This window comes from Thalia democratica, chromosome 4, assembly GCF_965202585.1.
Source record: "Thalia democratica chromosome 4, ktThaDemo2.hap1.1, whole genome shotgun sequence".
In the NCBI taxonomy this organism is placed as follows: Eukaryota; Metazoa; Chordata; class Thaliacea; order Salpida; family Salpidae; genus Thalia; species Thalia democratica.
The window spans coordinates 55,209,324-55,225,106 of record NC_139168.1 but is presented as its reverse complement, the minus strand read 5'-3'; the positions used below and the strand labels follow the sequence as shown (position 1 = coordinate 55,225,106).

Sequence of the window (15,783 nt, the reverse complement as noted above, 5' to 3'; positions counted from 1 at the left end):
ACTAAATCATAAAATATCTCAAATATATTAATAATAACAATAATATATAGCATAAACTCTTAAGAAACTATTCGTTTCATTCTTTTAAATCTTAACACTGTAAATCAAAGAAAGTATCAGCGAAAATTATCTTATAATGCCGAATTTTAGATTTTTGTGATCTGAGAGACAAGCTCAAGTTAAGAGAAAGTTTTAATTATACCATTTTAATCTTTAGACCAAGATTAAGCCCAACTAATGCAGTATAAGAATAAGTTAGTTTTTTAAATATAAAATTGCACTATAAATGATTAATAAGTGTAATAGTAAACGAGTAAAGAATATATTAAGTTGAAATAAACAGATTAATCTACTATTAGGTAATAATTTTAAGTTAACTAATAGTTTTAAAAATTTTCTAAACCAGTAAAGAATTTTTATAGGTGTTATCAGAGACGAAGACTAGCTTTTTAGAGCAAAGGTAGAAAGCTGTAACTACTAGTGACATTTCAACTAAGTTTGACATTGTAACTATATCATAACTTGGTCGTCAAATAAACAAAAATTGTTCTTTTTATGAAAACTAGTATTTGACTAAAGCTAAATAATAACAAAAAAATAGTTAAGTTTAAAATAAGTTTTGAAAAACCTAAGTTTAATTAAACTTATACTAAAACTATTTAAATAATAAATAATTTTTTTATCAGTAGATAAAAATAAGCATTTTACTATTTAAGAGAAATAAAACTCTAAAATTTATCAAAATTATACTATATAAAACATTTTTTTAAGTTTAAACCACAGACCTTTTTATTTTTAATAAATAAATAAACAACTCAAATTTAATTTTCAAATTTGATTCATAAATTTTTGTCAGGGAAAACCTAATCGTAACGGTACAAGGTTTAACGAGACAAATTAATTGTAAAAACTTATCAAATAATTATACACAAGTTTAATTAACAAAAGTATATTTGAAATTACTCAAAATGAGTATAATTACTGTTTTAAGTATTTTACACAATTAAGGTTTTACCAATTCAACAACTGAATCATAAAAAAGCAAAATCAATTGATAATAACAATAGTACATAACATAAATTCTTTAGAAATATTTTTCCTCTATTCTTTTAAATGTTAACAATGTAAATCAAAGAAAATATAAGCAAAAATTATCTAGCAATGCCGATGTCTTGATTTTTGTGAGCTGAGAGACTAGCTTTAGTTAACATAAAGTTTTGATTATACTATTTCAATCTTTAGACCAAGATTAAGCCCAACTAATATAATATAAGTGTAAAAAAGTTTTTTTAAGTATGTAACTGCGCTAAAAATGTTTAAAAAGTGTACAATTAAACTCGTATAGTATATATTTAGATTAAATAAAGAGGTTAACATACTATTAGGTAAGGAGTTTAACTTAACAACTAGTTCAAATATATGTTCTAAACCAGTAAAGAATAAGCTTAAACCTATTTAACTGCACATCTGTATCAAGATTCAAGTCGGGGCACTTATACTAAATTGTAATTAAAGCAAACAATTTATACACCTATTTAAGCACGACTGTTTTTTGTAACTTTTTTTAGTTTAAATGTTGTTAGAAAAGTTTTTGTGTACATTTTTCTATGTAAATAAACTTCTCAGAATTTTCGTTTTAATTTTTGTTTGTTTTATTTGTTAGAGATTAAATAAAGTTTTTTTTTATTAAATCGTAATAGGTGGTAAAAACATGTGGTGTACGACTCGATAACATAAAGAATGTTTCGTACACCAAGTATTTAGACCAAACTTTTTGAACGAGCGTTAACTTAGCTTGAGAGCGTTTTTAGGAATTTAATAAAAATGTCCAAACTTAAGACCAAATTATTTTCCTTATATTAATAGCTAATTAAAAACATTTTTTTTAATTCTAAAAAACGGTCCTTTGTCTTTAATTAGAAAAAAAAAACCATTGAATGGGGTTTGATTTTTTGAGTGGGGCCCATTTAAAAATTTTGTGTTTTTTTCTATTTTTTTTGTTCATACAACCTTTTCTCCAAAAATATTTATTATTTTATTTTTTTTTAAACATACTTATAAAAATGAGTTAAATTATGTTGTAAATATTTTTTATATTTTTTTTATTATTTTTTTTATACCATAAGCCTGAATAAAGTTTTCAGAAAAATTCTTATTTTGCACGATTTTTGTTTTTCAGATATACAATTTTTTATGCAAAAATAAAACTTTTTTTTAGTAATTTTTATTCTTAACTGATTTGTATACTTATGTTTTATGACGTTGTGATTTTTTTTCCCAGTTTATTATTGCTTTTAAAATACATAACCCATACAAGTTTTACCTAAACTCTTAGCAACGCTATTTAAGGGATTTCGTGCATAAATTTTAAAAGCGATAATAAACTGAAAAAAAATCACAACATTATAAAAGTGTAATTAATAATCGTTATTAGGTGTAACTATTACATTGTATGACCGACTTGACTATAAAAAAAAGATAGTATTTAATCTAGTATACTTAAAAAATGCGACACAACACAAACTACTGCATGAATTTTTATTTAGAAATCTGATTAATCATTGTTTAATCATAACTAAAATACACAACTAATTACTTGCTTTTGTAGCAACGCTTTTTATTACTAAAACGAAAAAAAAAAAACTATTAATAAATAAACTAAAAAGAAATAACCCACTATAAAATTACCAATAAAATTTATTTTTAATAATTTTAACTAATTACTTTAATTAACAGTTAAAAAAATCTTTCTGTTTGTACAGGAATGGCCCCCTACACTCAACTAGCAATTTAACTAAATAACGAACTGTAAACGAAAACTAGTTTAGTAGTATAATCATATTACGTTTAGTTAGCTAAAAAATAGTCTTCTTCTTCGAACGGGAATGAATTCCCGCACTCAATCAACAAAGGATGAAACTTGTTTGTTTTATGCATTTTAAAAAACAAAAATCTTATTACATTTTGTTCGATTTTCATCCCTTTACCACGACCACTTATGTGGTCCTTAAAGTCTCCCCAAAACCTTTTTACCGTTTGGGTATGAACCCAACGGTTGGATAGATTGACAAAAATTTTACTATTAATAACTTTTTAATGGCAATAATCTATGGACAGTTCTAGTACAAGTTTAGTCAAACTTTGGTTTAACAAAACTTATTATAAACTTAATTACTTTTTTTCTTATTATTGGGTTTTAGTCGAATACGTATTTTCATAAAAATAATAGTTTTATTATGTGACGGTAAAGTTTTGATATAGTTAAAATGTCAAACGTAGTTGAAATGTCACTAGAAGTCATAATTTTATGTATATGCTTTAAAGAGCTTGTCTTCATCTCTGATAACTCCTGTAAAAGTTTGTAAATATTTATTTTTAAATAAATTTCCTTAAAACAGTATAAAATTGTTTGAAAAACTTAAAAAAGTAAGGCGTACCTTACGCGGGTGCGTACTGTGTACCTCTTAAAGTTCGTACCTTACCGATGTCTTTACTTTTATAAAATTGTATAAATTTGGACCTGGTTAAAAGTATTTATTGAATATCATATAAAATTCAAAAAAGATCCTGCAAATAATGTTAAATAATGTTTACCCAGATTCGTGACAATAATCAATTTATTTTTATAAATGAAGGAGTCTATACAATGCAATTCCTTTGAAAAATGAGTATCTATCAAATTACGAAACTGAATAGACATCTTCTCATCAGAAGTTATTCGACTGGAGTTGTAAACAAACAAAAAGTGAATAGCAAATCAATTCGTGGAATATTCCCTCCAGTTTCAACTCCTTTTGATAAAAATGGAAATATATGTTATGTATCTTTAGAAAAGAATTTAAGCCATCTTTTTAAAACTCCATTAAATGGTAAGTTTCATAGTTTATTTTAGGTAATAACCTAGGATGATGTTGCACTAATATTAAGTTGAAAATATATTATAATTTATGTCTTTTTTAACAATAATTTTAGGCTAAAATTTTATATTTTCTAAATACATAAATAGAATTAATCATATTCATTGTAAATTAATAAAACTTAAATATTTAATAGCTTTTATTTTACATTAAAACGCAATTAAATCAATGCCATATTTTATAATTGGGTACAATATTGTAAAATAAAATTGATTGAAGATTTTAGTTTATAGTAAATAAATTTATTTCTACAATGTATTTATATAGCCTGTTTAAACCAGAGTCTCTATATAGATTGTACATATTTGGAATAAAACATTGATTTAAGCCATGTTTTTTACAAGTTGATCTTATTTTATAGAGTTTTTTCTAAGCTACAAGATGCTTTTTATCGTCTTAAAAAATTTAAAATACTTTTTGAGATATGACCAGTCAAAAACGGGTTGCATAAAAGGTTCCCTATGGCAAGGGAAAACTAAAACAGCAAAAAAAGACTATTTATTTAAAATCTTATCTCCTCCTACATTTTTCAAGCAATATTTTTCAAACTTTCACACTCTAATCTATATACAATAACAAAAAAAAGTTACTTTAAAATTAAAATAAAATATATGTAAAAATATTATTTTTATGAAAAAAAACACTTTTTTTTTAATTTTTGTGATAATTTTTTTTTAACTATTAAAATTCATAAGTAATGTTTTTTCTATTTAATATAAGGAACATTTCCTGAACATTTGAAAAAAAATTCTTGAAAAATGAAGGAGGAGATAGATGTTTAGTAATTTTAAAGTTTCTGAGAAAATTGACCCTGAAAAATTTGCGGTCTATGCGTTTGTATAGGAAGCGATTTACAAAAAGTTAAATTTCTCAAAAGTTAAATGATATTTTTGAATTCTCTAAAAACAGGCTTGTAGTTTGTGTTTAAAGCTTTCATATAAAAGCCAAAGTTAATTTTTATAAAGAAAAATGTTGGACCCCTCTATGGCCTTAATAGTGATCGTTTTCTTAATTATTGTTATATAGTTATATTTAGTTGCAAATAATATTTCAATACAACAAAATCCATTCCCATAACCAGAAGTTTAAAAGTTTTGTGAGTTTTTTGTTTATTAATAAAATAATTTATTTTCTTTACATACTACCAGCATAGAATTTAGAAATATTTAAAACCAGTATGTATATTCAAAAAAAAAGTAAATTGCTTGACTTCTGTTGTATTTATATTAAAATGTTTAAAAGTTTATTAGAATTTATTTTACTAAGAACAAGATCAATTTTATCCATTTCCAACAAATAAACTTTAAAAATATTTTTTTTTATATAAATACTATATATATATATTTACAACATACTACCTTCAAAGATTTTAAAACTCCTCTTACATTTTTGCAGTTTTAGAAGTATATAATAAAAACTTAGAACAATATATTTAAATTAAGAATTTGTTTGATTTATTTTGATTAATTAAAGATTTTATAACCAATAAATAAAAGCTAGTTTTTTGTCCAGAGCTTTATGTTTATTAGTAAAATTTTCATAATAAAAAGTATATTTTGTTTGTTTAATATTTTGTTTATGTTTTTTCAAAACCAAGTAATAATTATTTCTATGCAATTAAGGTACAAGTGTTAGAGTTGATATGTTTTATATAAAGTAAAGTAAAACTTATATAGTTTTTTAAACAATTTATAAGCATTCCGTATTTTTTTCCTATGTCAAAAATGTAATAGTTTAATTTTAATATTGTTTAATAATTAAAACTCCTTGTAACTATTTTGGTTTTGTACATATAACTAAATACTAGCATATAAATTTTAAGTTAAGTTATTGTATATCAAAACAGTTTAATAAAAATTGTATATAAAGAAATTAGTTAAATAATTAAAAAAAAGAAGATGAAGTTTTTAAACACGGCAAAATATTGTTGGATAACATTTAAGGTCATAGGGGGGGTCCATCTTGATTTTTACAAGTTGATCTTATTTTAAAGACTTTTATCTGAGCTATCAGACATTTTAAACTGCTTGAAAAAGTTCATAGTAATTTTTGAGATATAAGAGATCAAAGTCGGTGACCTCCATAGGTTCCTAATGAAAGGAGCAAACTAAAAACGCAAAAAAAGACCATTTCACTTAAAATCTATCTCCTCCTTTATTTTTTAAGCAATCTTCTTCAAATTTTTACAGAAACTGTATTATTAAATTTTAAAAAGATTGAATGCAGGAATTTTTATATTAGTTATTAGTTATAAGAATTAATTATAGATTTTTAGTGATTTTTAAAATTTCCTAGAAAATTGACCTCAAAAAACTTGCATCCATACATTTGTATCTGCAAATTTTTAAAAAATTACAATATCTCAAAATTTAAATAAGATTTTTCAATTTTATAGTATGTACTTCAAGCTTTCATATAAGATCCAATGTTATTTTTAGTAAAAAAATGTCGGAAACCCCCATGCCCTTAAATGACAACTATTTAACAAAATAATTATTGAACATGTAAAAGTCAAACAATTTACGCTTTAAATTAATAATTTAGTTATTTATACTGACTTTTAAATATTTTTGAAATCTTTGCTGGCAATATGTTAGAAAATAAATTATATGTTATAAAAATCCACAAATTTTTTAAGTTTTGGTTCTAAAGTTCAATTTCAAGTACTTTTTTTGCAATATATTTATAAAACATACAGCAAAAGAATTTTTAAACTATTTACATTATTCTATATAAAATCTTTTTTCACTATAACTTAAAGATACTATAATACTGTTTAAGGTTTTGTTTGAAATAATCAATGAATAAAAGAAAAACAATAAAAGTTTTATTAGATATATTAAATTTTTTTTTTCATAAAAAAATACAAATCAAGCAAAATTCTCAGAAAATTTCAAATGACACCAAGTTACATCTTGTTTCATTGTTGAAATGACACTGTCCTTCATAAGTATTGTCTTTAACTTTTTGATATTAATATTTTTTAAAAGAACAGAAACAATTAATTTATATAATAACGTCAAATATAATTTGGAATGACACTAAGTTGAAATGAAACTATTGTTATAGTTCAGGGGTCGGCAGGCAGTTGGTGTGCTCGCGGGCCACAGTTTTAGTTTTAAAGATATTTGAATATTTTTTTGGCTTTAATTTTGGTCACACCAGAGATAGTTTTACTTTTATTCACTTTATTAGGTAAAAGACTTTTAGCTACACATAGAATGCCTGCTTAATATATAAATATCTAAGGGAATAGAATTTACATTGTTTATTATGCTTAAGTCTCAATGAAATATGTATTTTCTTAAACACTTTATGAGTTAAAACTTAATAAGTTATTTATTTTTTTTTACTTACAACCTAACTCTCTATAAAAACCGAGCTTGAAAAACATGTATGGGTCATTTTTCATATTATGAACCACCTTTTCATATTTTATAAAATGTTAACTTTTAGAATTAGTTTTTGCGTCTTAAATAGTTTGTACCACTGTTTAGAAAATTCAGTAATTAGTTAATTTAATAAAATTAATACCTATTTATACTGTAGATAAGCTAAATCAAATTTTTTAACATAATTTATGATCTAATACTTGAATAAAATACCTTATTAGTAATTTACTAACATTTTACACGGTTGCCACTTTAAAAGAAATAATGTCTCAATTATATTAAAAGTTTACTAAAAGTTAAAATAGCTAAAAATTTTCTGTTAATCAAGCTTAAATACATTACTAAAATATCATTATTATATAAAAGCACAAAATGTAAATATACAAAAATATACAATTATTAAACTACACTACAGTCATAAAAACTGTTCTGAGAATTTGAAGATATAACCAAATTGTTTTAAATAAAAGTTTCAGATACACCTGATTTTTATAACAATTTCTTAAACAGCTTAAGCTAGTCTAACTTTTTTTTTTTTAAACTCACCTGTTTGTTTGGCAACCCTGTTTAAAATAAACTTAACAAAATAAAAAATATTGAAGTTTATTAACAGTGAATTAATTATATAACTAAAAAACTATTATAACTCAGCTAGCATGAATGGACAATTAAGTTTTTAAACATTTTTAACAAATGTATGAAAATTTATTAAGCTATTAAGAATTAGAAAACCATATTTTTTATTGAGCATTATAGGAATTCCTTATCTGCAATAAAAATATTGCATTTATAAAGAGCAAATGTGAATTATAAGATGAGCTATAAAAACTATAATACGTTAGTTTGGAGTTAAGGCAAGAAACGAAAAAAACAAAAAACAAATCGTATAAGTCAGTTTCAACAAGGCACATGATTATTTTCAGTAACTACAGACTGATCAGACAAAACTGTTGAGGAAAGTTATAAAGTAGCAAAAGTAATTACTAAAAAAAGATACTGTTAAGAGTTGTAAACTTATTTAAATAATTTGTGTTGGTACTAATAAAATATTTTTGTTTATTTCTTCAACATCAACAAGGAGTCGTGTATATAGGAAATGTCTGAAGATTATTAAGCCGCATAAACCAAATTAGGACTTGAATCAATCTTTTAAGATGAGAGAACTGATACAACAGATATTGCTAATTTTAGGATTTTTATTACAGGTGTTTTTACTAATTTTGAAAATTTAGAAGAATTTTTAGGTTTAGTTGCAATACAAAGCACAACAATAGGTAAAGACATTTTAAAAGCAAAGGTGCAGTGCACCAATTTAAAGATTTTAAAAGTACAACTTTTTGCTTTTATTTTTAGTATAAAATTAAGTTTAAGGTAAAAAGATGTCTTAAATAATATAGAAAAATTTAAAAGGTACTGTTAAGCTTTTTTAAATGTGTTTTTTAATAAAAAGTATTTTTATGGTAGAATTTTTGTGTCAAATCGAAATTTCATTACTTAACATGTAAAAATTGTTTAAAATTCTAGGTTTTTTTGAAAACTCTCAAATTCAAGGCTTTTTCATATTTTTTTAGCAAAAAATGTCAAATTCCAAGCTTTCTCGGGACTTTTTGGCAATACTAGTTGCTCACATTTAAATGTTTACAATTAGTATAAATAATAATTCAAATTATATCAGCTACAAGACTAAAAATTAAAACTATATTTCAATTCAAACCAATACTGTGCATTGAACGAAACATTGAACGAAACTTTTACCACCTTTTAAAGCAAAAAAGTCAGTCCGAGTAACCAAAACTAGCCTGATATTTTAGCATACAAAAAGCAATTCAAGCCAAAAACTAAAAAATGACTAAATTGGCCTGAGATTTGAAGTCTTCAAAAAATCATAGTCTGAGTGTGTAGCAATTTTTCATATTTAATAAATAACCATTTCTCAATCTAATTTGTATTAAGTAGGTTGTTTTAAAGAACAGCAACTATTTATATTAGTATGCAACGCATAAAAATTAACTTATTTTGCCAAAAAGCATTGTTTGATAAATAAAAAAAGTATACCTCACAAATTTTTTTTAACTTATGTCATATATATTGTTTTAAATGTGTCTGTATACACTAAGACATTAAATGTAGAAACAATAATGTTAGAAAATTATGCATAAACTAATTTTTATCTCGTTAAGTATTAAATAAAAAGTGGTTTAAAATATGAGCATCTTTGTTCATTGGTGTGAATCGGAATTAATTTAAAATGCAAAGAAAACTTCTAAAAAATTAAAAGTGTCAAAACCAAAATAAAACTAACCTTTTTTTTTTTATTATTATGTTGTTTTAAATGTTTTTGTGCACACTAAAACATAACATATAGTAATAAAACATCTGTTATAGAAACTTAGGTATAAAAAACGTGTAAAGAAATGACATTTTAGTTAATTACTGTGCATTACTTTTGTACAAAACGGAAAACATTTGCATTTAGTTAATTTACTAAATAGGTATTACAGTAACCTCTCGCCTATTTACGCACATTGTGTACACAGAAAAAATGCGTAAAGATACGAGAGATCGTAAAGATACAAGAAATACCAAATACACCTACTATAATGGCTGTTTTTTGATATTGCTTCTAGTTAAAAGTAGACTGAGGACTTTCCCACTTTTAACAACTTGTTTACTTGATTTATAAATATGAAAACAAAAGATAAAACTATACATATAAAAAAAAAGGATTTAATTTTATATTAAATAATAACACTTGTAAAAAATTATACTAATTTCAATAATAAGTAGATTTTATCTCTACTTATATATGACTTATTTGATACTTAACATTTATATTCTATTCTACTTAGCAAATTGCTGTGCAAAGCAAGTGTTGCAGAAGAAGAACTTAAACTAAAAAAAAAGCGTCAAATGAAAATTAGTGATATGTTTACTATAAAAAACCATTGAGATTTGTTTAAAGTGTGAGCTCTATATTTATTAAGTATATCTGCTACTTTTTGCTAGGAAGTTTCATTAAATTTCTTTTTTAGATGTTTATTCATATATAGGACAAGAGTATTGTGTTATTTATTTGTGTTACAAACTCTCATTATTTCATTATACTTTCATTATTTAACGCAGTCATATTTCTTTCAGAATTTTAAATTAATCTCTTATTGCTAACAAAATTTCTGATATACTGTGGTATAACTAAATGTTTATCAATTAGTCAAGGAACATAAGTTTACAAAGTATTATAAAGATATAGAGAGGTGAGTTAGTATTTAAAAACATATTTTACATTAAGAATAAACAAAAAACTTAATTTTTGCAATATTAAAGAAAACTAAAATTTTAATTGCTAGAATTTTTTAGAATGCTAAAATGCGTAACTAAACGAGAGTGCGTAACGTCACGAGTGCGTAAAGATGCGAGAGGTTACTGTATATAACTATTTTAGTAATTCACTTTTTGCAATATTTTTTCAGAAAATAATTTGCTGTTGTAAGAAGAAAGTAACTATGAAATTGAGAAAAAAATCTTGTGGAATGCTAACCTGTCTTTTTCACATATTTAAGCTAAATCAGTAAGGTCTTTTAATTGTTTTAAAATGTTATACAGGGACTTAAAACTAAATTAAACAAACAAATTTAACTTAAAATATATTTCTGCTCTGCGGGTCACATTTACATGCTCGCGGGCCGCAAAATTTTCTTTTGCGGGCCGCATTCCATTCAATAAAATAATGTGCTCGCAGGCCGCAGATTTACTATTTGCAAGCCGCATTTGGCCCGCGGACCGCAGTTTGCGGACCCCTATTATAGTTAAATAAAGCCTAACAAAACAAGTTAATTTTTATACTAAGTTTATGTAACAATATGTAACCAATATGTAACATACATAATCCATAAAACTAAAAGATTTCTTTTTCATAAGTCGAGTTGTTGAATACAGTTGAATACACTATTATATACAGTTAAAGAGATACCTAAGTTGCCAGCTAAAATAACATTCAGTATTATAAGTTACACTTATTTTCAATATAAATTAGAAAATAAATTAAAATAAAGCTAAAAAATTCCTGTAGATTGAACCAAAGCGTGCACACATAAAGTTAAGCATATCCAAAATTTTTAATATACATTATAACTTTAGTTACTTATGAAGTAAAATTATATTGTATTATACTTTCTTAATTCAAAAAAAAAAGTTGTCTGTTCTAACTTATAAATACTTGTTTTCATTATAAAAATATAAAATGAGTATAAAACTAGTGTTGTCTAATCTTTGAAAACAGAATTTCTTATAAGTTTAGTTGACATCCAATGCAGAAGCATACACATTCATCCTTTCTTTTAATTCATAAGAAGAAAAATGAACATGAGGTTTAAGTAGTTGGTGCCAGAGGCAAATATTTTTCAAGAATTTGAAAGTACTCCGGTGACTCAGAGCAGTTTTTTTTGACTCAAAGAGTGGCAAATTGCAAGCAAAATTTTCTGAAAATTAAAGAAATTTAACTCAAAAAAATATGCACAAAGGAACAATTTTGCACGAAGGGACGTCTTTGTACAAAGACATTATTGCACAAAGACATTTTTGCACTAAAGGTAAATTTTCCACAAGATAAAATAAATAGATAAATAAATAAATAAAAAAACACAAAAATAAATTAGTAAAAAAAAACAAAACAAAAGAAAAAATAAATTACCAACGGGTAAGGGTTAGGGATAACAGTGATAGTAAATTATGTTTAAAAAAAATCCAACCTGTGCAAAAGTGTCTTTGTGCAAAGTTCACCCTTGTGCATATTTGACACCTACCCCTTTTTAACAACCTATACTTAGAAGTTGTTTTGAAGTTTTTAATCTGTAAAAAGCAACTTGTAATTTAGTTAAAACTCAAAAAAAAAATTAAAACAAGCTGTAAAAAAAAGGAATCACCTACCTATGCCCACAATAAAGTCCTATTTTAAATATATTTTTATCTATAGAAAATAGTTATTTAGGGGTAAAGAATACAGCACATCTTTTTGGTAATGTTGAAAAATTAACATATACTGGTTGGATTTAGATGTGCAGTATTTTTTTTACAAAAACTAACATTAGCACTTATTTCAAAGCTTAAGAGTATATACTATAAATACTTTTTATAGAACAGAAATATTTCAATTAACTTTTGAGATACAACAAAATTTGTAAAAAAATTCCGATACAACCATATGAAATCAAAAATTTTCAAGGCTGATTATCTTGCAAGTTTTGAAAAATTTACTAAAAATCTATCTCATTCTTCATTTTTTTAGTAATTTAATAAAAAATTTCCAGGAATTGTAGTTCTCAATAGAACAAACTACTTGTCAGAAGCGGAAAAAAAAAGTCAAATAAAATTTTTATGATTAAAGTTTGTGCCGCTCTAGCCGAAATTGTCTCTTATTTATTTTCTTCTTTTCTCTCAAGTGGAGTATAAATTGAAAAATAGCGCGAAAAATCGGCTTTTAGTTGTGGCTGCGTAGCAGCAACTTTAAGTCAGTGCGGTTTTTTGCTGCACTTACTTTATGAATGGTTTCAATCTTGTTTAAGCGAGTTTGATTCGCTTCCTAACCTTTATGGATTTAGTTTAAACGAACGTTTAGTTTTCAGCTTCTTTGTTTCATGTATTGTCGTCTTTTAAAAGAATTGATAATTCGATTTATTAGTTTTATGTTGTGCAGTATTTTATCATCTTTTCGTTTTGCATCATTTATCACAGACTCGAACTACGTTTAAATTAGTATAAATAACATATTTATTAAACCTTTAGTTAATAGTAAGTAAGTCATATTAGTTTATTTAAGTCAACTATAATTTAAGCGTTATCTTGGGACATCTATTATACAAGTTAAAGCGCACGTTGCGTTATAAACCAGGCCCCTAACATTGTATAAGTAGAACGCCCGGTTAGCAACAAGTTAAAAAAAATTGTTTAGTTTTTATAGTTTTTTTTTTAATTCAAAAATCTGTTTTCTCCAACTTGTTTAAAATTTATGAAAGATAATTCTGAATTTTTTTAAAAACAATTGCTCAAAATCTGAAGGAGGAGATAGATTTTTAGTGAAATAGTCTATTTTTGCCCTATTAGTTTGCGTTGCCCATAAAGAATCTATGGAAAGCTCTAACTTTGATCACTTACATCTTAAAAGTTAATTTAAATTTAAACAAGCAGTAAAAAGTAACAAATAGCTTATCTAATTATGTAATAAATAAGACTCAATTTGAAAAATAGTTTACCCCCTATTCCCTTAGTTTTAATTTCTAAAGTTAATTACTTAAAAATCAGAAATAGTTAAAACAAATTCTTGATTTAGTTTTGTAGAATTTTTTCATTTTTCACATTATATATCATTTGGACAACATTTACATGATCATAGTAATCTGCTTAGATTTCACAAGTATTAAACCAGTCAAGTGCTGGTGTTATTAAAAAAACTTAATTCGTCATAAATATTGCCTATTTCACAGTGGGCTGGCAAGTGGCCATTGACTATTTTTGCGACTAAACAGTTAAAGCAAGGTTTTTATTTAATTGTTTAGAGTGGGGTTTCGTCTTTTAAAAACTTGGTTTATTTCTGTTCTGCTTAAAGTATACTAAAAGTTATGTAAGCTTTATGTAGCCAAAGTTTGCTTTTTTTAAGTTTAAAAAAGCCTCGAAAAATGCTTAAACTTTTGTCAAAACTAAGGTCTACATCTACTGTTTAAAAACACCTTAAACGCTTTTATACAAATACTTTTTTTTAAGTTTTTTCATTTCTTTGGTTTGGTGTTAATTGAAAAAAGTCAAAATTCTTTGAATATTTAAATGTAAAAGTATATTATTTCTCATTTGAAAAATCTTCTATTCTCGTTGAAAAATCATTGATGATTCTCTGGCAATTTAGGGTATTCTTTAGGGTTATTTTTCTCAATTCGCCACCGTACAACCAACATAATTTTTTTTTTATAATTTAGTAAAAATGACAAGGATTCTATAAAAAAATTTACAGACAAATCTATCATGTTGAATATAACTATTTTTTAGGTTTTTACAAGCGATATTTCTGTTAAAAAATTTGATATAATATTCTATCCCTGGTTTTTCACTATGACAAAAAAGACCATTTTGTATGTTCTAGAAGGTTCTTAATGTGTATAAATTCACTTACTTTTGTTTACAGATCATTTAAGCTCCAAGAATGATGAGAACAGTTAGTATTGGTCAAAACATGGTAGCTTAGCATATGTTTTAGTTATTGAAATAGTTTTTTTTTACTATTTTAGCAAATTTAAGATTTTGTAGTACTGAAGTTATTATAGTAGTTTTTGTAAAAGTAGTGTTTTTATTTATGATACAAGATAGCCAGAGTATTGCATCTGATTAAAACTAACATATTTTTTGTAGATTTGTTACTTAAACTTATTTAAACCTAGCAGTAATATAGATAGTTTAACTAACATCGAAATATACGAACTGTTCAAAAACCACAAACCACAATTTCAAACTAAGCCTTACTTTGACGCTGTTGCTGATGAAGTGATAGACAAGCTTGAACTTTCAAAATCTAGCAAATCTAAAGTTAAAGAAGATCTTGATAAGCTATTCAATGAATACAAAACTATCCAAAAAACCAATAAAAAATTACATAGCATTGCTCACTGGTCTAGGAGGTGCCTTCTGTTGCCTTTGTAGTTATAGCAAGGAACAATGTAATACTTTAGATTATATTAAAGCAGGATTTCCTGTTGATCGTTCTCTTGAACAAACAAAACAAATATGTGAAGAGAAATGGCACTTGCTTGAAAATCGAAAACCAAATGACTATAAGGTTAGACAGGGAGTAACTAAGGAGCCAATTACAAATGAAGAGCACTTGACTTTACATCCGCTTCACAGTTACCTCAGAGTTTTCGGATGGATTTATAAATTATGTTATCATGCTGTGGCTGGACATTTTAATTGGTCAGAATGGAAGTTTGAAGGAATATCTAAAAGTCAAGGTGTAAATAATATAATTGAGTCAAAAAGAAAAATTCAGAAATGTGTAGAAGAAGAAATTAATGTTGCTCGTGAAAAACCGGATCCCACAGGCCATGGTGGAACTTCTACAACAGGTAACGTAGTCAAAACTTTGCTAAACACCAATAATAGGACTCTGCTGACGAAGCATATTTCTGATGTTAGTTTAAAAGAAAACATTGACAAAACTATTTTGTATGTTTCCATTATTTTATGCCTCATAAATTTTAACATAAAGATTAATGTAGAGAAATACTCAGTTTTATATCAAAAAACAATGATGCTGGTCATGTTGGTTAAATGGATTCACTTTACACCAACTGCGCATACTGTTCTTGCACATAGTGCTGGACTAATTGACCAAAACAACGGTAGAAGTTTGCTAAATTACACCGAAAGTGGTTTGGAAGCTAACAACAAGTTTCTAAGACAATACAGAATGAACTTTTCAAGGAAAACTTCTC

General features: G+C 25.1%; 1 protein-coding gene across 1 annotated transcript in view; it reads left to right on the top strand.

Annotated features, from left to right (window-relative positions):
- Positions 1 to 3,621: 3,621 nt before the first annotated feature.
- LOC145834040 (4-hydroxy-2-oxoglutarate aldolase, mitochondrial-like) overlaps positions 3,622 to 15,783 on the top strand; it is a 32,446-nt gene continuing 20,284 nt past the window's right edge. Inside the window, exon 1 of the mRNA XM_082941365.1 lies at positions 3,622 to 3,869. Coding sequence (XP_082797491.1) covers positions 3,665 to 3,869 — 205 coding nt within the window. The 5' untranslated portion in view covers positions 3,622 to 3,664. The remainder of the gene's footprint in view (positions 3,870 to 15,783) is intronic.